Raw genomic sequence first — 23,518 nt, 5'->3', positions numbered from 1 at the left:
TTTCTTCATGAAAAATCCTGGAATAGTGGGATCAGAAAAGTGCAAAGAACAGTCCCTCTTGCTTTGGTGGACGGGAACCAGCTCAGGATCAGAGCTGTCCCAGACAGCCCCACCTCAGCAAACCAGGAGGAGATACTGAGCACTAAGGTGTAGGGGAAACCCATAAGCACCAACACCAGGACACCAGGCATGCCTTAGCACAGCCACTGGAATTGGGAAGACACTAGTGTAGAAGGGGTTTCACCAACTGCTGAGTGTTCATGTGCTGTACCTCAGGAGAGGAGACCTCCTGTGGTCAGACCACTCCCCCCCACACACTCACACCTTCTGCAGCAAGCTCCACGGTAGCTCTGGGGAAACTCAGAAACACTTCACCTAGCCTCTGCTTTGGCACACAAGCCACCTCAGCACCAGGTAAGCTGCAGCATTCTAGCTTCTAGCTGAAAGAATAATACACAAACTCTGAAGTTCTAAGCATAAAAACCATGAGACAGAGCCCCCTGTGGCGCAGAAGCAAAGATCCACTCTAAAAACCAAGAAAAAGGCCATCATCATGAGCAGGAAGCAGACCAGAAAAGAAAAGATCATAAAATTTTGCTATGGGGCAAGGACCAAAACACAAATACTGAAGAGGTCACCACTGAGGCTATACTCCCATCTGAAAACTCAGAAGGGAATATGAACTGGTCTCAAGCCCAAAGAGCATTCTTGGAAGAGCTCAAGAAGGATTTTAAAAGCCAAATTAGAGAGGTAGAAAAAATTCGGCCAATGATTTTAAAAATATGAAAAAAGAATTTGTGGAAGAATATCAAAAGAAAATTGAACAAAGGAATAAAGAGATATAAAACCCAACTGGAAAAACTGGGCAAATAGAAACGGAGATGGAAAAGTTAACTGAAGAAAACAATCTATTAAAAAATAGAATTAGAAAAGTAGAAGCTAATGACTCCATGAGACATCCAGAATCAATCAAATAGAATCTAAAGAATGAAAAAAATAGAAGAAAATGTAACATAACTCACTGGAAAAACAACTGACCTGGAAAATGGATCCAGGAAAGAGAATCTAAGAATTAGTGGCCTACTGGAAAGCCATGAGGAAAAAAATAGCCTTGAAAATATTTTCTAAGAAATCATCAAGGAAAATTGCTGTTAGGTCCTCAATCCAGAGGGCAAAATAGTCATTAAAAGAATCCACCAAGCACCTCCTGAAAGAGATCCCAAATTAAAAGCACCAAGTAATATTGTTGCCTAATTTCAGAACTATCAACTTAAGGAGAGAATAGTCCAAGCAGCTAGAAAAAAACAACTCAAATATTGAGGAACTACAGTCAGGATCACAGGGGACCTTCCCTCTTCTACATTAAAAGACCAGAGGGACTTGAATATGATATTTCATAAGGCAAAGGACCTTGGACTACAGCCAGGGATAAGTTACACAGAAAAACTGAGCATAATATTTCAGGCAAGGAGATTGACATTCAATGAAATAAGGGATTTCCAGACCTCCCTGCTGAAAATGCCAGAGTTCAATAGAAAAATTTGATCTTTAAATACAAGTCTAAAGAGAGGTATAAAAAGGTAAATGGGGAAAAAACGAAAACCACAAATGGGTTAAAGAAGGGTAGGACATGACTGAAATGCTTGAACAACAACAAAGATTCTAAGATTCTTGGATTCCATGGTCTTGAGATATTAAAAATCTTTGGTGCCAGGGATCTTAGAGAGATTCAACTGAACCCTCCTTAAGGAAGGGAAACAGAAAGGCTGTCACAACACCCTAAGGACTTTTCCTTCTTCCTTGGATTTGACAACTCTTCCAGGGATTGATCTTGTCATAAGCATCCACTTGGGTTCTGTCCAATGCCTGCAGACAGAGAGAACAGAAGTCACTGACATCCCAGAACAGAAGTTGGGAAGAGGAGGACACTTCCCTCCCCAAACCTTGCCTCCACTTCCCTCCATTCTGGCCCTGTTCTGTTCCTTCTCCCATCAACAACAAGATGTCCTTCCTCAACCAGAATTTTGACCTCTCCCTTGGTTCCTGAGAGAGACCCAGCCCCTCCTTGTGCACATACCTGATAGGAACTCTCAGACAGGATTTCTGGAAAAACAGGAGAGGAACTCAGGCCCTGTGGAGGGGGAAACAACAGCTAGTAAAAGTCTACAAAAGTCAGAATTGGAAAAGAATTTAGGACAGAGAATGCCTCATGTAGAAGGAACCTTATGACATGTGAAAATCAGATGGAGTCTTAGAGATGTTATGGTCATGGATCCCCTGAATTAGAAGGGACCTCAGAGAACATCTAGTTTGACCTAGACCCTAATATCAATGTCCACTACAGCTCCTGTGACAAGTGGTCATCCAGCCTTTCTTGGATACTCCCAGTGTGGAGGAGGATACCATGTCACTGTTAGCCCATTCCACCTGCATCCTATCAACAAACACTTATTTAGTGCCCACTGTGCCACATATTGTGCCATAAATCCTAGGAAGGCTCATTCTTCTCCTTCCTGGAATTCCTGCTATAAAAATAACTCTCTGTCCTAAGTCATGGTTGCATCAGCAGCAGCCTACAATCTAAGCCCTATTGCTCTAGCCATGAATGATTTCCCAGACTGCTGCTCACCAGTGGTTATCATTCATCCACAAAATAAGTCTTTCCAGTAATTGACTCTTTCAGGTCTAGAACTCCTAGCCTGGACACCCCCACTCTAATCCTCCCTTCTCTACTGCATTCCTGTTCTGGAACCATAATCACATCCACTCTGGCCTCACTTCTGATTCCATTTACCATCCCAGTAATTTCCACAAGCAAAATGTCCATATCTGACAACCAGCTTTCAATATGTGGAATTTCCTGTGATTTCATCATAATCTCACTCTGGACAATGAGCACCTTTACATGTATTAGTAAAGTCCTCACTTGGCAGAACGTTTCTCACACAGTCAACACTGAGTAAGAATCATTCCTTGAATGACTGAATTTTTTATTCATTCATTCTAACAACATGGGATGAACAGAGAAGACTGACACAGTCTTGCAGTCAAGGAGCTAATATTCTATTAGGAAGGAACCATTAGTAAAGACCCAATCAGGTGCTAAACATATAGAGAAGAATGTCAAAAGAGAAGCAGGGCAGGCTCCTGTTGAGGTTGGCACTTGAGAAGAATAGGCAGGAGGGTCAGAATTCCATGGGAAGGAGGTGAGGAGGGAGCACTTTTCAGGAATGGGACATTGCCTAGACAGAAGCCCAGAGAGGGCAGGCGGAAGGTGGTGTCCTTGGAACAACAGAGGGGCTGATTAGATTGAACGTTTGAGTGGAGGAAGGACAATAAAGTGTAACAAATGTGGAAACAGTGACCTTAGATCCATCCAAGGAGCAGGGACCAGTAGATAAACACTTGTCTGGGAAATCAACAGGAGCAGATTTCAGATCTAGCCTCTGACAGAAATTGGTCTTAAGCACTGGGTCAAGTCCCTTATGGTTTCAATGACTAGCCGATCTCTAAGATTATAGACTGCCTAAGAACATTGAAAATGAGAGTTCCCTACATCAATAAACTCAGCAAGTGGACAAAAATAAATTAACTAGGAGGAGTTATAATTTCTTTCCCTGGAAATAGGGAGCCACTGAACCTTCTGGATTTAGGAAGGGACATGGTCAAACCTGTGCCTCCTGTGTGGAGGAGAGGGGAGACCCTGGAACTTGGGACACCAATGTGCAAGTGGTTGCAGTAGTCTGGTTGAGTTGATGATGTCTTGAACTAGACCATTATCATGTTTGGGAGGATAGATGGGGATGGTGGGGAAAGAACACTTGGCATCTCATTTCTACCAAGACTTCCTGACATCCAGCCTCAATTGACCTCTCTAGGGACCTCTTTGCTCCATATTGTGCCCTATGGGACCAAGGAGAGTCAATCTAATCGCTCCCCCACATGTCATGCCTCCAAAGAGTTATCAGGTCCCCATTTGCCACCACATTCTCTCTCAAAGTCTTCTCTTCTCCAGGCTGGTCCCTAACCAGATCTCTTCACAAGGCTAGGGAATGTCTACATTCTTTTCAGCCCCCTTCAGACGCTCCATATCTCATCAGCATGCTCTAGTGATCCTGCAATCTCTCAGGAACATTAAAATCCTAAGACACATGACAGAAGAATCTCCAGATCAGCAGAAAGGGGTCCCTTCCCATTCCCTGACAGACACCCCAAAGTGCTGGAAGTGAGTGAAGGAGACCTTCTTCTGTCCCTACCTGTGCTGAACAGTTGAGCCCTTTGGGAAAACAGTGTTTTCATACAGGATGGTGTCCTTACCTGGAGGGAGAGAAACCCAGAAAGAAGATTTGATTGGGGTATCCTGAGCCTGGATTCTGTGAAGGATTGACTCTTCTCGCCAGCCTTACTCTCCAAGCAGATGAAGAGGGCACTCCTTTCTCTCCTCCTCCCTCACAGAGGGTCATTCATGTAGTTCCTGTCTTGTGGCAGGTGCTGTGCTAAGCATTGAGCAAACAAAGAAGAGCAGAAGACAATCCCTGCCCTCAAGGAGATTATAGTCTAAAACATGAGGCAACTTCTGAACTGTGTGCAAAGAAGATATATGGGAGAGATAATCAAGAGAAGGAAGGCACTGGAATTGATGGGAATGAGGAGAGGCTTCTTATGGAAGCTGTGATCTTAGCTGGCACTCTAAGGAAGCCTGGAGGTGAAGAGGAGGAGGGAGAACTTTCCAGGAATAGGGGACACAATGAGAAAATGCCCAGTGAAGGAATTCCTGGATCTCCTTCATCTAGGGTTCTGAACTTCTAGGCTTCTAAGATTTCCCGGTGGGATGTACACATTCAGATTTGTTCAGAGTTCCAGGTCTTTGATTCTAAGAGCTGGACTTCTAGAGTCTGACTCTAGATGGGCCTTGTCTGTCACCTCCTCTCATCTATAAATCTGTCTCGATGGACAGAACAGAGAAACTTCCAGAGAATATAAGCTCAGTGAGGTTAAAGGAGGTTTTATTTTAATCACAAAACCTGGCTGTGGTGATTCATCAAGGCAAGGAGGCTACCCAGAGGTGCCAAAGCCTGTGCCCCCAGTATCACAGCTCTGGAAGGTTCCTCTGTTGTGGAAGGGCTTCTCTCACTGAGCCTCATGCTCAGTAAATTATCAGTCACTTAGGGATGAGTTTTTGGACACTGCTAGCCCATGTTGAAAATAAAACAACACACAATGACTAATTTGTGCTGAAAAGTCAGTTTGCTTTTGAGCAGTGATTTAGAAGCAGAGATGTTGATGTAGAAGTGATCATGGAGGTTGGCTACTCCAGCTCTCTCTCCATACATGAGAGTGTGGCATAGAGACATTGCCCCCAGGGTCCCACAGGTATTAAGCTCAGTCAGAATGTGAGCAGAGAAGTAGAAAAGGGAGTGGCCAGTGCTGAATGTCACCATCCCTAGGTCCTGCACAAAGAGCAACTTAACTCTTACTTCTCTAAATTTGAAGGACTTTGACAGTGCCAAATGAGGGCACATGTTAATAAATACTGTTTAAAATGAATTTAATGGAGGACTCTTCTCAGAGTTATATTGTCTGAGGCTTCATGATCTTCTTATCAAAAAGAAACAAAGGGAGGTAGCTCTCATTAGGACAACTCATAGGTTCTCCTTGAAAGAAAGGGGACTGTGGTTGGAGCCATACCTTCCAAGGCCAATAATGGCACTGGTTTCATTGGTTGGTGTTTTCACTTACCATGTTTGGGTGTTGAAGAGTTCTTCTCCGAAAGGGGCTGTTTGCTGACCCTTAAGAAAGAACACACATGAAGGACTCACACTCACAAGCTAAGTAAACGATTTCCCTGAGCTGGAAGGGATCATTGGATCAGTCAAGGCTTGTCTTTGGTTATTCTCAGGCTTAACCTCTGCACTGTTAGTTTCTTCACCTACAGGTGGTGTTAATCTCCTACTCAGCTTGTCCATGCAGTCTGGATCTGCCTCGGTGGCCTTTTCCCTCACTTGTTCTCTCCCTAGGTTTTGAGTAGTAAATATCTCCTTTCTCTCTGCAGCCCCTTCTATTCTTTCCCTCTGGTTCTTCTTGGACATCAGTCCCTTTGAGCATTTGGAAAAATGGTTATGTCTGGTTTCCACCCCAATGGGAAAGTGAACACCTGTTTCCAGGAGGTAATCAAGTGTGAGAGATAAGATAAAATGTAAGCCCAGGGAAGTAAGCTACCAAGGGGAATTAGTACTGAAAAGTAAGAGTTTGGAAAGGGAGGTAGATCAGGTATAAAAGGGGATAGAAGATGCAGAAAACCATGCTGGTATTGAGACAGAGTCGGAGGGATGGAAACCATTGGAAGCATTATTTTACCTTCCAGTCTTTCTGAAGAACAGGAAATAGATGAGGGCCCCAGTGAGTGCCACTCCAGCCAGGACTCCAATCACCATGCCAGCCATGGTCCCTCCAGAGAGAGAGGAACCATTACCTACTGTTTCTGTTATGGACAGAGAAGAGAAAAAGAGCCTTGAGTGTTTCTGAGCCTAGCACTTGTGCTCAGTGCCTGGCACTCTGGAAATACTTAATAAGTGCTTGTTTATCAAGGAAGCCAGCTTGACCTTTGTTCCTCTGAGCCTGGGTATCTCCTTGACAAGATCACATTGTAGGGTGTCTGGCAAAGATCTGGAAACACCAGAACTTTGGGCAAACGCATCAAACTCCACATGTCCAATTTCTTAACTCATGATTTCCTCCCCACATTGTGTCTATTTCCCTTCTCTGTTTCTGTTGATGGTGCCACTAACCTCCCAGTCACCCAGCTTCAAACTGACAAACATCTTTGGCCTTCTCTCTCCTGAAAACCTCACATCTGATCAGTAGGTATGATATTCTTCCTAATGTTATGGCTGTTTGTGTTGATTCTGCTTGGACAGCATCTCTCCCATCTATTTCCTCCTCTCAACTTCTATTCCAGACCCCCAATCTCTTCTTTTCCAGATAATGGCAAAATTTTCTGATCAGTGTTCCTGCCTCTGGTTTCTCACTCCATTCATCCTTTTTACCCGTCTAAATATAATCTTCCTTAAATTCCATCCTAATGATGTCACTTTTCTCTTCAAAAACCTTTAAATGAGTCTCTCACATTTATCCTTGAAAGGCAGTGCATTGGAACAGAAAGAGCTTGGGGTTTGGAATCTGGAGATCCAGAATCCTGACCCTGTCACTTGCTCTCTGTTGAATCTTGGTCATATTCTTTCTCGTCTCTGGATATTGATTTCCCAATCATAAAATAATGCAGTGTACACTAGATGATCTCACTGTAATACTCACTCCACCTTTACATCCTGTGACCTTACATTTCTCCCCCTTCTCACTACCCTGACCAAATTTAGGCCCCCGTCATTTTCCATCTGAATTTTTTCAATGGCCATCTTACTGGTCTTCCTGCCTCTAGTTTATTTGCAATTCATGTCTCTTACCTTTGTATTTCAAGTGCTCTGTATATTGTCAGTGATGATAATAATGACCTTCTGCTAACAGATGGGCCAAGGTTTGGTAATGAAAATAAGATCACTTACTGTGGACAAGAGGAAAATGACAAAACAGTCCTTGATCAACCAGTTCTTTAGGATTAGGTCTATAATTTAGTTGGTCATTTTCAATTTTTCTTCCTAGGTTCTTTTTTTTACAGAATTTTTATGGTATTTTGATCAGTATAAGACATATAATTTTTTGTGTTCATTTGTGAGGTTTAATGCCTTATCGTTTGGTCAGTTTTTGTAAATGTGCCACACTTAGGTGAGAAATATACATATATATGTACATATATATATACATATGTGTATATTCATTTCTCTTCTTCAATAATCACCAGAGATCTATCATGTTAGCTTTTCCTTTAAGTATTTAGATGTTATGCAACTTGGTGCAAATTCATTGTTGTATTCATATTCATTTTTCTGTGTTACCTTTTAGCATAATTCAGTTTCTCTGCTTAATGTTTTTAAATAAAGTCCATTTTTGCTCTTGGCTATCTGAGATCATGATTACTACTATGGTTTTTGAAGTTCAGGTGAAGCATAATAGATTTTTCTCCAAACCTTTCATTTGAACTCTACTGAACTTTGCATGATCCTTTCTGTGACTCCTTGGTACTTGAATACTTTCCTTTTAGATATTTATAGTATTTTATTATTCTTCAACCAGTAAGCTCTGAATTTTGGCTACCGTGTTCCTGGAAATTTCACTTAGGATTTTTTTCAGATGGAGAATTTTTTCTTTTTTCACTCTTCCTTTTGGTTCTCCAACTTTTGGACAGTTTTTTTTCATGATTTCTTAAAATGAGATGGGCAAACCATTTTTTTAGTTGGGTATTTCAGATTTTTCCTAAATATATTTTTCTGGTATTTTTTTTTTTGTTTTGAGGTACCTTTTATTTTCCTCTTCTTCTCATCCTTCTCCTCCTTCTTCTTCCTCTTCTTCTCTTTTCTCTTCCTTTTCTCATATTTGAACTTTGTTTTTAATATTTCTTGTTGTTTCATGGGTTCATTAATTTCTGTTTGGTTCGTTCTAATTCTGTGGCCAAGCTTGGAGTGATGCACCCCTGTCATTTGGCAAAGGCCAGTCCTTTGACGATGCACATACGGGCCTCCTTGGAGTCTCTTCTGCCATACCTTGCATATGAGAACTCAGGGTCACCTTTCTTCCTTAATGAGACATTGAAGATAAGCTTCATGACTGGGGTCTTGTCCATGCCCATATTTACTTGAGGTGCCCAGAACTGAACATAGTATTTGTTCCCAGAGGGACCTTTCCCTCTTAGAGCCCAGAAGGAGCACTATTTCTCTGGCTCCAGACAGCATGTTCTTATTTTTGAAACCCCAGATCAAGCTAGGTTTTAGTCCAACCAGTCCCTGAATCTTTTCCACACCATTGTCAGGCCTCATATTCTATCTTTTGTATTCAGAAAATCCCAAGTTATCTCCAGATTTGGAAAAAAGGGTCATTGAGCCCAATCCAGTTGAGTCTTTGGACACCTCTATTGAAGAAAAGCCTTCTGTCTGCTAAGACAATCCATCCCCATTTTGGACTGCTCTAATCATTATAATGTTTGCTCTGAGAATTAGCCTGATTCTACCTCCCTGCACCCTTGATCCACTCCTCTTACTTCTTTCCTATGGGTTCAAGTACAACAAAACAAGTCCCATTTCTGCTTGATAGCTACATAAAGACTTGGAGACACAACCATGTGATTTTAGAGTTGATGGAACTTTGCTGATCATCATCAACGTGACTATTGTGCTTGAAACAGAATCTTTAGTACATTCTATCTGACAGATGTTAGTCCAGCCACCAAAGAGGAGGAAAGGAAGGAAGGGGAAGGGAAGAAGCCTTTATTAAGTGACTACTGTATGTGCTCAACAGTGTGCTAAGTGCTTTACAGGTACAATTTCCTTTGAACCTACCAACTCTTGAGGAAACCATTTACTTTGGGACAGCTCTGTCTATTGGGGAGTTTTCCACTGAAGCCCAGAATGTCCAGTTGTATGGGACGTTTGAGGCCATTGTGCCCTCTCTCCATTTGCCTTTGTGTTCTCCTGGCTATGCCCACTGAGGTCAGATGGAACACATCTAATTCTCCTTCCCTGGAAGAGTTCAGCAAATTGCTTTCACGTGTCTCCCCCAAGCCTTCTCTTCCCCACACTAACCTAAGTTCCCTCAACTGGCCCACCAATCATATGAACACCAGACCCTTCACCAACCTGGTTGCCTTACTCTGGACACTCTGCAATGTCTCAAAGTCCTTTGTAAACTGTGTCATCTAGAACCAAATACAATACTCTGAGTGCCATTGCATTGTCTGGACGGACAGTTATCTCCTTATTCTTGGAAGTGAACATGCTTTAATTATAGTAGGTTTTGTAGCTGTCTTGTCACCTCACTGAAGGAAGTATAAGCTTGTGGTCCACTCAGCCCCTCCAGGTCTTTTTCAGATGACCAGCTGTCTCATCATTGGTTTCTGTGTTTATGTGATGATTCCATGTTTCATGAGAACTCAGTCTCTTTTTAAGCAATCTAACACTGCATTCAAAAGTCAGCTATCCTGTCTGCCCCCAATCTCCTCTTGTCTAAGTCAACTATCCTTATTTACTTTACCTGTTTTTCCTATGGTTTGGTGAACAGTAATTTCCCCATCTGGACCAATGGTTGTTTATGCTTTTGACTTTTTGAAACCAAGGACAGGACCTAACAAGGATCTCCAACAATTTTCAACTGATCACATTTCATTCACCAGACCAGCTTGTTGAGATGTTTCTGGATTCTAATTGGTCCATACATATAGTCACTTTCCTTTCAGCTTTTTCTTCTTTATTAAATCTATTACATCTAAAATTATGCTTTCAGTCTGTATAATTATTAGAACACATAACTCCTTACATATGTTATCTCATTTGACCCAAGTCATTGATAAGAACATCTACTAGCACAAGGTCAAGAATGGAAACCTCAGAAGATTTTTAGGAATTGATTCAGAATTAAGTGACTTGAACCAAGATAACAATTTATACAGTAATTACAATAAAGGCAAAGTATTTTGAAAGACTCAAGACTCTAATCAATGAAATGACCAATCAGGATTCTCAAAGGCACACAATGAAATAAGCTCCTCACTTCCTACTTAGAGCAGGTGATGGACCCAGGGTATACACTGGTAGGGAAATTTTGGGGGTATAGCCAATATGACAATTCATTTTGCTTGAATGTCCATATCTGTCACAAGGATTTTCTTTTTCTTTAGTGGGGTAGGCAAGAAGTAGAAGGAAGAGAAAAAGATTTGGGTTAATTAAAAAAAATTAAATTAAGAAAAAAAGGTAAATTTAAGCCACAGGCATCAAATGCACATCTGCAGTATTCTTGAGTAAAGTGTGAACCAGACTGAAATACAATTGGGAAATATTTAACAAGGTAAAAATATAATAATGCGAAATTAATATTACATTCAAAAAGTAAGTCAATATGTGGGCCTCAGGGATCCTTCTATACAGATTTAGGCCAAGAAGAGTCATCCTTCCTCCAAGGCATATCCTGCTTCCATCTGACTTTCCCAGGGTCAGATCCCCAACCCGCAATGCTACCTCTTTATCCTGCTCTCTATTCCACCTGCCCCAGACTTATCTCCTTCCCACACAACAAATACAGGGGCAGGAAGCTGTGGGTTTGTACAAAACAAAACTCCATGAATTTTGAAAGAGCTCTTAACAGGGCTGAGAAAGAAAAGGAAACTGTGGTGAAAAGTTCACCACAGATGAACTCTCTAGGGATCTGCTACACACCAGTGTGAATCAGAATGCAGAGGGCCTGTCATCTGTACATGTGAGTGAGACACAATACTAACCCAGAAGCCACTGTCCACAGAGCACATATGGAGTGCCAGGTGAGGTACCAGAGCAGGGAACTTTGGCAGTCTTGAGATTCCAGACCCAGGCACCTGATGATAAGGCTATTTACCTATTTACTCTTTACCTGGATAAGAGCCCAGGCATGTCTCTGCATGATACTGCATGCCACAAAGAAGTAACACATACATGCAGAGTTGAGTCTCGTTCATGTGAAAGAAGAAAAAGTTGAAATTCCCCTTCCCATCTTCTGAATTTCCCTTCAAAAGGGGATTGGGGTGGCGGAGCCAAGATGGCGGAGTAGAAAGACGCACATACACATAGCTCCGAACCCACAATCCATAGAACATCTGTATAAAGTAACTCACGGCGAATTCTGGAGCAGTGAGGCCACAGAACAGTGGAGCGAAGGAGATTTCTGTTCCAGAGGGACCTGCAAACCTCTCGCAAAAGGTCCATCACGCACCTAGAGGAACAGATCTGAGCAGGCTTCAGGGACGGGATCTCCAGTGGCTGCACAAGTCTCTCCACCCACAGGTGACAGGGGTCGGTGAAAGAGTCTCTTTGGTGGGTCAAGAGGGGAGTGGGGTGCCCCCATAACTCAGGCCCCCTCGGGAGGCAGAAGCTGAGAGGCAGCGGCAGACCAGGGCTCCCCAAGCAGGCAGGAGCCTGGATCCATTGTTGAAGGTCTGTGCATAAACCCCCTGAGGGAACTGAGCCTGAGAGGCGGCCCTGCCCCGACCTGAGCACCTAAACTTAATCTCACACTGAATAGCAGCCCTGCCCCCGCCCAAAGCCCCGAGGCTGGAAGCAGCATTTGAATCTCAGTCCCCAAACACTGCTGGGAGGATCAGGAGGTGAGATGGGTATGAGGAGAATATTCAGAGGTCAAGTCACTGGCTGGGAACATGCCCAGAAAAGGGAAAAGAAATAAGACTATATAAGGTTACCTTCTTGGTGAATAGGCATTTCCTCCCTTCCTTTCTGATGAGGAAGAACAATGCTTACCATCAGGCAAAGACACAGAAGTCAAGGCTTCTGTGTCCCAGCCCACCCATTGGGCTCAGGCCATGGGAGAGCTCAAAAAGAATTTTGAAAATCAAGTTAGAGAGGTGGAGGAAAAGCTGGGAAGAGAAATGAGAGACATGAAGTCAAAGCATGAACAGCAGATCAGCTCCCTGCTAAAGGAGACCCAAAAAAATGTTGAAGAAAATAACACCTTGAAAAATAGGCTACCTCAATTGGCAAAAGAGGTTCAAGAAGCCAATGAAGAGAAGAATGCTTTCAAAGAGCAGAATTAGCCAAATGGAAAAGGAGATTCAAAAGCTCACTGAAGAAAATAGTTCTTTCAAAATTAGAATGGCACAGATGGAGGCTAATGACTTTCTGAGAAAGCAAGATATCACAGAACAAAGAGAGAAGAATGGAAAAATGGAAGATAATGTGAAATATCTCATTGGAAAAACAACTGACCTGGAAAATAGATTCAGGAGAGACCATTTAAAAATTATGAGACTACCTGAAAGCCGTGATCAAAAGAAGAGCCTAGACATCATCTTTCATGAAATTATCAAGGAAAACTGCCCTGAGATTCTAGAACCAGAGGGCAAAATAAATATTCAAGGAATCCACAGAATACCGCCTGAAAGAGATCCAAAAAGAGAAATTCCTAGGAACATTGTGGCCAAATTCCAGAGGTCCCAGGTCAAGGAGAAAATATTGCAAGCAGCTAGAAAGAAACAATTCAAGTATTGTGGAAATACAATCAGGATAACACAAGATCTAGCAGCCTCTACATTAAGGGATCAAAGGGCATGGAATAGGACATTCCAGAAGTCAAAGGAACTAGGACTAAAACCAAGAATCACCTACCCAGCAAAACTGAGTACAATACTTCAGGGGAAAAATGGTCTTTCAAGGAAATAGAGGATTTTCAAGCATTCTTGATGAAAAGACCAGAGTTGAAAAGAAAATTTGACTTTCAAACACAAGAATGAAGAGAACCATGAAAAGGTGAACAGCAAAGAGAAGTCATAAGGGACTTACTAAAGTTGAACTGTTTACATTCCTACATGGAAAGACAATATTTGTAACTCCTGAAACTTTTCAGTATCTGGGTACTGGGTGGGATTACACACACACACGCATACACGCACACACACACAGAGACAGAGTGCACAGAGTGAATTGAAGAGGATGGGATCATATCTTAAAAAAAAATGAAATCAAGCAGTGAGAGAGAAATATATTGGGAGGAGAAAGGGAGAAATTGAATCGGGCAAATTATCTCTCATAAAAGAGACAAGCAAAAGACTCATTAGTGGAGGGATAAAGAGGGGAGGTGAGAGAAAAACATGAAGTCTACTCTCATCACATTCCACTAAAGGAAAGAATAAAATGCACACTCATTTTGGTATGAAAACCTATCTTACAATACAGGAAAGTGGGGGATAAGGGGATAAGCAGGGTGGGGGGGATGATAGAAGGGAGGGTATGGGGAGGAGAGTGCAATTCGAGGTCGACACTCATGGAGAGGGATAGGATCAAAAGAGAATAGAAGTAATGGGGGACAGGATAGGATGGAGGGAAATATAGTTAGTCTTATACAACACAACTATCATGGAAGTCATTTGCAAAACTACACAGACTTGGCCTATATTGAATTGCTTGCCTTCCAAAGGGAAGGGGTGGAGAGGGAGGGAGGTAAAGAAGTTGGAACTCAAAGTGTTAGGATCAACTGTCGAGTAATGTTCTTGCCACTAGGAAATAAGAAATACAGGTAAAGGGGTATAGAAAGCTATCTGGCCCTACAGGACAAAAGAGAAGACGGAGACAAGGGCAGAGAGGGACGATAGAAGAGAGAGCAGATTGGTCATAGGGGCAATTAGAATGCTTGGTGCTTGGGGGGGGAGGGGATAAAAGGGGAGAAAATTTGTAACCCAAAATTTTGTGAAAATGAATGTTAAAACTTAAATAAATAAGTTTAATTAAAAAAATAAAAAATAAAAAAAAATAAAAGGGGATCAGAACCAGTCCTATTACAGGATCAGAGCTTACATTCCAACCAAGACCCCCATGCAGGCCCATAGCAACAAATGAGATAGACTGAAGAAGACCACAGGATCCAGGGACAGTCATTGAAGCTGTGGCCCTAGAAGTTGGGGGAGAATAAGAGGTGTGCCCCTGGGACAGAAGAGAATGGAAATGAGAAGGAGGAGGAGAATGACAACAATGACTCACATGCTTTTTGTGCTTAAAATGTAAAAAGGGCTTTCTCTACCACTGAATCCTGTGCTATGGGCAATAAAGGACTATCCAGCCTTCCAGAGGAAGAAACAAAGGCTCAGAATGGAGACAGGACACCTGGGTGCACAGGTAGATGACAGAGTCAGGTTTCCAGCCCAAGTTTCATGATTCTGAGCTCAGAGCTTGTTCCACCACAACATGTAGTGCCAAGGGACCCAGGGGGCAGAATGCCACTAACCTTTTTTTCTTTCATGCCAGGGAAGGGGAGAACCCAACACAAAGCTGAGGACCAGGTCCATCTACTCACCAGAGATTGTGACATTGATGTCTTTGCTGCTAGACAGGCCAGTGACTGAATTAGATGCAATACAGGTATAGGTTCCAGTGTCATTCAGAGACACATCAGGAATAGAGAGCTGGGGTGTGGATGTCCTCTCAACTCCATTGAAAAGCCAAGTGTCCTGGGCAGGTGGGTTAGAATCAGCAGAACAGGACAACTCAAGAGTTGCCCCTACAGGGTAATTAGAGTCTCTGGGGACAATCATGGGGGTATCTGGGCCATCTGGAGAAAGGAGAATGAGTCCATATTGAGATAAAGGCAGACAGAAGTGGAATTTCCTGTTTTGTAACCCATCACCAGGGACCATTGTGTCTCTCTGACCCTCCTTGGACCTGGACATTCACAGCTCATCCTCCACTTTTCAGGTTTCAACCTGAGATCCTTTAACTTGGAAGGTCTTAAAGCTTTCCCTAGCTTAGCACCATGGCTGGCCCAGCTCCATCATAGGTGGGAAAGCATCATGGCCAATGTGGGCCCCCTAAACTCAAGAGAGGTAGGAACCTCAAAGATCTGATCTTCAGCACTCAGGCAAGTGACTGAATGAGTCTGACCTCTCGGAACACAACACCAGACTACGAGCATGAACCACATAAAAAGAGAGTTTACTCACAAGTAATATTCAGGGTGAATGGTTCACTCCTATTTCTATTAACTGGGTTCCAGATTTCACACTCATAGGGTCCTTGGTCTTCCCCTGTGACATCGATTATAGTGAGTGTCCTGTTATCTGGGGACAGCACTATCCTATCGCCAGCTGGGGGGCTTTGGTTTATGAACCAAACCAGGCCTGTGACATCTTGACTGTCATACTGGCATGTCAAGAAGACAGTGTCCTTGTTCTACACTGGGGCCATGTTAGTGTTGATGATGGTAGGCTTGGATAGTAGTCCTGTGCAGAAAATAGACAGAGCATGATGATTTGCTTCCTTTTCTTGCCCTTCCAACCAAACATCTGGTTTAGAAGTACCTCCTTATGACCTTGACAAAGAAGGAGGTCTTGGAAGATAAGGCCAAGAACCTGGGATCTCATTGGCATGGACTGCTTTCTGTGATGCAGGTCATGGCTTTTTCAGGCCTTAGGAGGGCTGAAACATCTTGAGTTGCTGTGGCTGACAACCATATTCACCTCAATCCCAAGCCCCTGGAGTTGAATGTTTCCAGTATGAGAGTCTGGTCCAGAGATGACAGGCTCCCATGGCCATTACCTTGGCTGTACTTGAGGCCTTTCTAGCTTGGCAGGACCTGGGAAAGTTTATGCTCTCTTGGCCTGGACTTCAAGAAGCCAGAGTCATGTCGACACATTGATGAGGTATTGGTGAAGGTCAGAGGACAAGCTAGAGGCATCACCTTAACTCCAAAGGAAAGGGAGGGATTGGGAATAGATCAGCTAACAGCCACATGCAGAATGGAGTCCTGGGCTGGAAATCAAGAGACCTGGTTTTAATCCAGGGGTCTAAGGCATAATGGTATCCCCTGTGCGTAGGACTGTGTCTTGCCCATAGGGGAAGTTAATCCCCATTTACAGAATATCCTTGGATTCTCTGCTCTGGACACTCCCTTTCCTCAGGAGTTTATTCTCCTACCCCATGAGAATGTTGAATGTGATTTTCTTCAACGTCCCCTCAGGCTCAGATATCCTTTTGTTACACTAGGAAGAAGAACCTTCATGCCCCAAGCAGGGCCCAGATACTGGCCTTTCCTTGTCCTTGACTTCTCTGTAGTAGGCAGGTCAGCCTGACCACTGAGAAAGGTGTGTGTCTCAGAACAAGCCCTGGGGCAAATTCAGCAGACTCACCAGACTCCCTCCTTGGGTCATCCTTCCTCAGCTATCTAAGGATTGGTTTCCAAAGAGGAAAAAGTTAGGGATATTTGCATTTTTCTGACCTTCTTTCTCCCTCGTTTTGGTAATTCCCGCTACCGCCCTTGGTCCCTGTTCAGAGGTTTAAGGTGAAGGAGAGTGTGTCTCATCTCTTGCAAAGATACTGGGAGAGCCTTGTATGTTGTAAGGGTGAGTGGGATTGGCCAAGGAGCTGACAAGGCTGAGGCCAGCTAGCCATTTCTGATGTGCCATGAGGACATGCAGGGCAGTGAGGATTCTCCTGGGAAATAAGGTCATAGTAGGCTTTTTAGAGGGTGTCTTGGCAGCCCTTATGGATCTTATACCTGACATGGCATAGTGCAGAGTGTTAGACTTAAGAAAGACCTGAGGTCAAATGACTCAGGGATATGACTTACTAGCAAGTCCTTTAACTCATCTGTGCCTTAGGCTCCTTGTCTGTAAAATGGGATAATAGTGCTCACCTCTCAGTTGTTGGGGGATGAGACCATCCATGTAAAGCTCTTTGTAAGACATAAGGTGTTTCATAGATGCAAGCTGTCACCTTTTGTAACGAGGAGGGTCCTAGTATGTGGACTTAGCTGGAGGAAGATGAGGTAGAACGAGGTTTGGAGGTCATGGTCTCTACTGGTGTGACAGGAGCTAAGGGGGATGCATCATGGAGAGAGAGGGAAGTAGGACACAGGCCACTTGGAGACAAGACAGAGCCCATGACACACTATAGGACAAAGGAGAAAGTACTGGATTCAGGGTCAGAGGGTCCTGGATTCAAATCCTTCCTCTATGGGACCTTGGCCAAGTCTCTTCCTCTCTCCAGGACTCAGTCTCTTTGTTTGTAAACGGAGAGGGTTACATTAAAGGATTTCTGATATCCTTTTCCAGAGCTAAATGGAGAATTCTATCATCCCTGCATGACTGGTTTCTCTGCCTTTCTTTGTGCCCCTCCAATGCACCCATCACACCACTGTGAAAACAAAGGGAATTGTACATAGATCTGTTCTTGTCACTCCTCTCCTCAAGGACCGTTGGGGTCTCACTATTACCTACATCTCAGGGTTGAACTCCTTTACCTGCTGTTCAGGCCTCTGTACTCCCTTCAGCCATCCTTCCTCTGTAGCCTTATCTCATCCTACTCTTACACCCATGTTAAATCCTGTGAACAAACTCGATGACTGTCTGCCTATGAGATGTGCCCCAAGCTCTGCCACCTTCAAGCCTTGGACCATGATTAAAATCCCTATAGGGTAACAGATTCTGATCTGGCAGGGACCTCAGTGATCATCAGGACTGTTGACCCTCCACCTTCTTTATCTCATGGGTCCCTTGGGCAGTCTGTCTGAGAAAGCCTATGGATCTGTCTCAGAGTCATGATTCTCAACTCACAGAATGAAATACAAAGGAATATAAAGAAAACCAAAAGTTAGTGAAAAGAAAGCCGTGAGTTTTTCCCGTCCACATTTATGGATCTCCTGAAGTCCAAGAATCCTGATCTAGGTATCAACCTAAATCAGCCCTTGTTGTTAGTGGAGAAAATTGAGCTCCCACATTGTGCCTTGTCTGTGACCAAACAGCTAGCAAGCAGCAGATCTGGATTTGAACCCAGGGCCTCTGACTGCAGGCTCAGCCCTCTTTCCCCTCTAGGAAATTACTCAAGGCTCAGACCTTCAGAGAACAGCCCATTGCTACAGAAGTGAGTAGCATCCGATCTCAGGTTTTCCAATGTCTGAAAGCATTGTTTTTTATACCACACTGCCCTGTGTCTTGCACATGATGAAATGAATTTTTTTTAAAAGCAGTCCTAGAATTATTCCAGGAAGAAAGCACAGCCAGAGTCCCCAGTAACTCAGACCTGAACTAGCTCGTTCCTGAGGCTTATACAGCTCTAGGGGCTCTCCTTGGTCAAACGGCCAGCTCTGAGCAGCCTAAGGACAGCTTTATGTTAGAGCAGAGGAGGGACAGTGATAGTGGTCTGAGGAGCTCACTCATCATGCACACTCCCTGCCCCTATGACCCAGAGCAGTGAGTGTGGCCAACGAGATGCCCAGGAAGCATTGGAAGGGATGGCCAATGAGAAGGGAGGAGGCTAGAGGATGGAGCCAATTCCTCAAGGGTCAGGGTCTGTTCAGAAACATGAGCACCAGGAGAAAAGAAGGAATCCCAGCAGCCCAGAGACCTCGTGCTCCCAAAGACAACAGAGCAGTCCAGAAACAAAACCTGAAGCCAATGTCTGACATGAGCCCTTCTGGTCTCAGGGCATCACTGCAGAGAGTGGGGGGGTGGGGGTGGGGAGAAGCAAGTTCCTCCAGATGTTCTCTATTTCTCCACCCTGGATGGCTCAGGTCAGCACAGCCTCTTCCCAATGGCATTTCACACCACTCCTCTTTAGAATCTCAATGTTCCAGCACACTTGACTTCCATCACAAAGCACACCTGACAGAGAATTTACTAGAGTCTTGGGATCCTTTCTCCCTTATTCACCTACCATCACCCCCACCCCCTACATTCTACAGGATCCCTGTAGAAACTGTCTTCTGCCAGCCTCAGTTCACTTTCTATCTCCTCCAAGAAGCCTTTCCTCATGTCCCCTGCTTCAGCTGACAACCTCTCATCAAATTATCCTAGAGCCCTTTACCCCAGGTCCAACACTGGGCCACCTAGCTGCCCAATTCACTCATTGGCCAGGATTGAGTAGGAGAAGCAGTATCCCCATTTTACAGATGAGGTAATGGAGAGTCATAGAGCTCAGGTGACTCATCTGAGGACACACGGTAAATTCTGGCTTTGAAGCCAGATTTTCTGATCCCAGGTCTAGAGCTCACTTCTTTCCTTGACTCTACACCTCTAGAAGAAGCTGGAAGCCTTGGGAGAGCCCAGCTAACCTTCTGTCTGGGTCAGGGCCCAATCTTCTGCTGCCTTCAGGTTGGAGAAGACTCTGAAGTCTTGGTTCCACACAAGTTCCTTGTCTCAGCTCCTACCCTTGGGTCTTCTTGGTGCCCTGTTTTCTCCCAGGCTTCTCAGAGAGTCCAATGAGCTGAGCTTCCTTCTCAGATCCCAACTGCTATAGTGTCCTCTGCTAGAGGGGAGCCATGCCCCCCAGCCTGGGATGCTCTCCTCTTGCCCTGCCTCTCCCTTACTCTGGCAGGATGTTTTCCAGGAAACCTTTCCTGATGCCATTGTCTGCCAGTGCCCTCCCTTCCTAATGACCTTGTATTTAACTAGAGGGCCTACCTGGGGGCCAAGGGGACCTGGGTTCAAGTTTTGCCTCAGTCACATCACCTGCTTAATACAGGAGAAGTCAATTCCTGCCTTAGTGCCCAAGAGAACTCTCTAAGACCAGAATTGGAGACAAGGTGCCAGCCTGCCCTGGCAGAGGGGTTACCTCCCCCACGAAATCATCAGTCCAGGACTGATTCCCCTCATGTTTATTCCACATCCATGTTTCCATGTTTTCTCAATAGACAGTGTGCTCCTTGACTTATTTTTTTATGCCCTATATCTATAGCTGCATGCAGTAGGTGCCTAATAAATGCTTGCCACTCAATGGAATAATGACTTTGAGATCCTTCCTCCCACAATGTCCTCTGCCCACTTGCTGAGGGAAAGGAAGACCTCTGGAGATAACCAGGAGGGCCCTGCCCTAACAGTGGCTCCTGCCTCTCACCTGCAACCACTGAATACATCTTGCCACAGACAGATGCCTAGGACCATTTCCAGAAGGCACACCCTGGAACAAGGCCCTGGATGTGCTGGACTGTCACCCCTCCCCCAGAGACCACAGCATTTCAGAGCCAGAAATCTCCCAGAAGCCTCTGGGAGTCTTTGCTTCTGAGCCTCAGAGGTCATCTTGTCCAACGTGGGCCTGATGAGGGATCCCCACTCAAACATCCCTGGCAAATGGTCATCTAATCTCTGCTTGAATATTCCCAGTGCTGGGGAGGTTACTCTCTCCTCAGGTAACCCTCCATGGTAGGAGGCATCTACATCATTCAATGGATGGAATGGTCTGCAGGGGGTCAGGAAGGCCTGAAATCAATCTTGCCCCAGCTACAGACTAGCTGTGTGACTCTGGCCTAGTCACTCTGTCTCTCTCAGGATCATTTTCCTCATTTATACAAACAGCACCAACACTGCAGGGTCTTTGAGAGAATCCAATGAAGTATGATACATAGAGGATATTTCCCACCTCCAGGCACTATATGAATGGTAGCTCTTGTTGACCATTCCCCACCTGGAAATCCCTTCTTGTTGGAAAAGTCATCCCAGTTGGGACCCCGAGATGGCCTCTTTGCTGCCCACATTGAATTTCTCTTCTCCTCCTCCAGCTGAGACCCCAGCAGGACCTGTGACCCTCTGTACCAGCCTACCCCTTCAGGGAAGCCTGGGTCCCCTGTCTTGGCTTTTTCTCTAGAACATGGAGGAGATACAAGTATCTTCCCTCTGGGATCCCCTCCCAGCCCTGGGAACCTCAGGATGAACAGGCATCCAGGTGGTCCTGGGCACCCAGGCAGTCAGACTTCTGGCTCTTGGGGAGTGGGGAGTCTGGGTTCTAGGTCTGCTGGGCACAGGTGGAAAGGGTGTGTTGTGGCTGTCCCCACCCCCAGCAAAGCTCCCCCTGCCTCATGGACTTTTAACTATCTTGGGGCAGGTGAACTTCAGGTTTCCTGCCTCAGGCACAACTGGAGTGGCCAGGTGCCCCCTCCTGAGGCCTCAGCAGCCTCTCCTAGCTTCACATAAAGGCCTTGGAAAGCTGGGAGGAAAAAGGAAGTTCCCTTCCAAATACTGATTGCCTAGGGTCTCAATAGATGGAGACCTCTGAACTCTCCTGTGCTCCCTGTGACCTATAAGCAAGCAGGTCTGGGTTTGAGGGGTTCTTATCTCTTTGGTCTACTTTATGTGGGGGTGGTTCATATTTTGCATTCTCCCTGCTCCCTGAGCAAGGAGATTAGGAGAGGGCTCTCAACACAGTCTGAGGGAGGAGACTGGAGGGATGATGTGGGCCCATGGGAAGGGCAGCACTTACCATACACGACCAGATATCCTTGTGCTGATTCTATGTGGGCAGTTGTGCTGTTATAAAATTGTACAGTGTAGTTATTAGTGTCATTGAGGCAGAGGTTGGAGATGAGCAGGGAACCACTGGAGAACACGTTCAGCCGACTATCTGAGGTTGTCAGATGTCCATCAAAAACACGGTAGAAAGCAATCTGGTTGCCTACTGTCCTTTTGTGCCAAGTGTAGCTAGAAGGTTGCTCCGAGATCCCCTGGATCTCCAAGATGACACTGCTGCCCACTGTCCCATAGGGTGGGTTTGGCACAACAGTGACAGAAGCACTTTGGGCAGATGTTGGCTGGATCCAGCAGCTGAGGATGGAGGCTAAGAGGGGAGGAAGGAGGTAGAGGTCAGCAGGGTCCCCTGCCCTCCTGAGGGTCTCAGGTTATTGAGCTGTCCCCAACATAGGGGTGGGGGCTGCTAATCCTGCCCCAGGGTGTGCTAGGGGCACAATGGGATGTGTTTGAAGGGGATTCATGTGCCTCTGCATCAATCTGTCAGTCCCAGTCTCTGAAGAGGACCTGAAAGTTTGCTCTGTAACCAATGTTGGCTCCCTCCATAGACTTGATTCAGAAAGAATGTGCTGGTATGGTCAGTCAGATACTGAAGTTAGAAATGAATCAATAAAGTGTTGTGGTTAAGGATAGAAAGCAGATCTTAGACCTGGAGAAGACCTTAGAGATTCCTGAATCAAACACCCTTAATTTACAATTAAGGAAACTGAGGCCCAGATAAAGCACCACAGATGACCGATATTAAAAAGGAAATAGCAAAACAGCATTTGAACCCAGATCTTCTGGTCCAAACCCAGGGAGGGCCTTTCCCACTAAGCCCTGGGTTTATTTTAAGGCTGACAGTGTAGCTCCCAAGGAGCACTGGGAGGAACGTGGTGTTCCAGGTAGACACAAACTGAGAGGGGTAAATGACCTGTCCATGGTCCCATAGCTAGTAAACATCAGAGTGGGAATGCCCACCTAGCTGTCTTCTGACTGTAAAGCCTCTCTGAGCCTCTGCTCAGATTACTAGCTCTGAGGCTGGATGTTGCCCTCATTGTCAGGGATGTGGACTGATGGTGGTGAGTTGTTGCACCCTCCTCTGCCCCTGGGTCAGGGAAGACTCCCCTGGGCAAGTGTGCAGAGACTGCTTCTGGGACAGACCCCCCAGGACTGATCTCCTGCCTCCTGTCCTTGTGTTGATTCACTTGTCTATGCCCGGGTCAGAATCCACCAAGCTCCCTCTCTCCCCTATGCCCCAGGAGAGCTAGTGTCTCACCTGTAAGCAGGAGCCCCTTCAAGGGGCTGCCCCCACTATAGGGAGCTTGTGAGGGACTCTCCATCGGTCTCTGATGTACACTGTGTGTGACCACTTCTCTCCTTTCCAGGAATCTCTGCCTTCCCCTCCTGAGCTGTGTCTTCCTTTACAGAGCTTATATGCAGATTCTGGAGTGTCTCCGTGTGCAGCCCAGAGTGATGTCTGCTCTGTCTGCTCCTTCCCTAGAGGACTGAGGTCTCTCTCTTCAGGGCTGGAGCTCTTCTATTTGCCAGGATCACATGGGCCCCACAGGGCAGGGACTTGGCCTCTAACTTTCTCCTCCCTCTTCTTCCTTTTGCTCCCAGCTGCTGCAGTTTCCTGCCTTTCCCAGGGAGCCCTTCCCTGCACAGATC

The 23,518-nt window shown here is 45.1% G+C and overlaps 1 protein-coding gene across 1 annotated transcript; it reads right to left on the bottom strand.

The window, feature by feature from the left end:
- Nucleotides 1-1,592: 1,592 nt before the first annotated feature.
- On the bottom strand, nt 1,593-23,347 carry LOC140503742 (cell adhesion molecule CEACAM4-like). Its single transcript, XM_072607976.1, has 8 exons — nt 23,127-23,347; nt 21,821-22,178; nt 16,768-16,784; nt 6,358-6,472; nt 5,740-5,789; nt 4,268-4,317; nt 2,078-2,152; nt 1,593-1,866 (listed from the first exon to the last, which is right to left on the bottom strand). Exons 1-8 carry the CDS (start codon nt 23,188-23,190, stop codon nt 1,780-1,782), a joined length of 816 nt encoding a protein of 271 aa, XP_072464077.1. The 5' UTR covers nt 23,191-23,347; the 3' UTR covers nt 1,593-1,779.
- Nucleotides 23,348-23,518: the final 171 nt, after the last annotated feature.

The sequence above is a fragment of the Notamacropus eugenii genome, chromosome 5 (assembly GCF_028372415.1).
Source record: "Notamacropus eugenii isolate mMacEug1 chromosome 5, mMacEug1.pri_v2, whole genome shotgun sequence".
Taxonomy (NCBI): Eukaryota; Metazoa; Chordata; class Mammalia; order Diprotodontia; family Macropodidae; genus Notamacropus; species Notamacropus eugenii.
The sequence above is the reverse complement of the archived record's forward strand: the minus strand, read 5'-3'. Positions and strand labels throughout refer to the sequence as shown.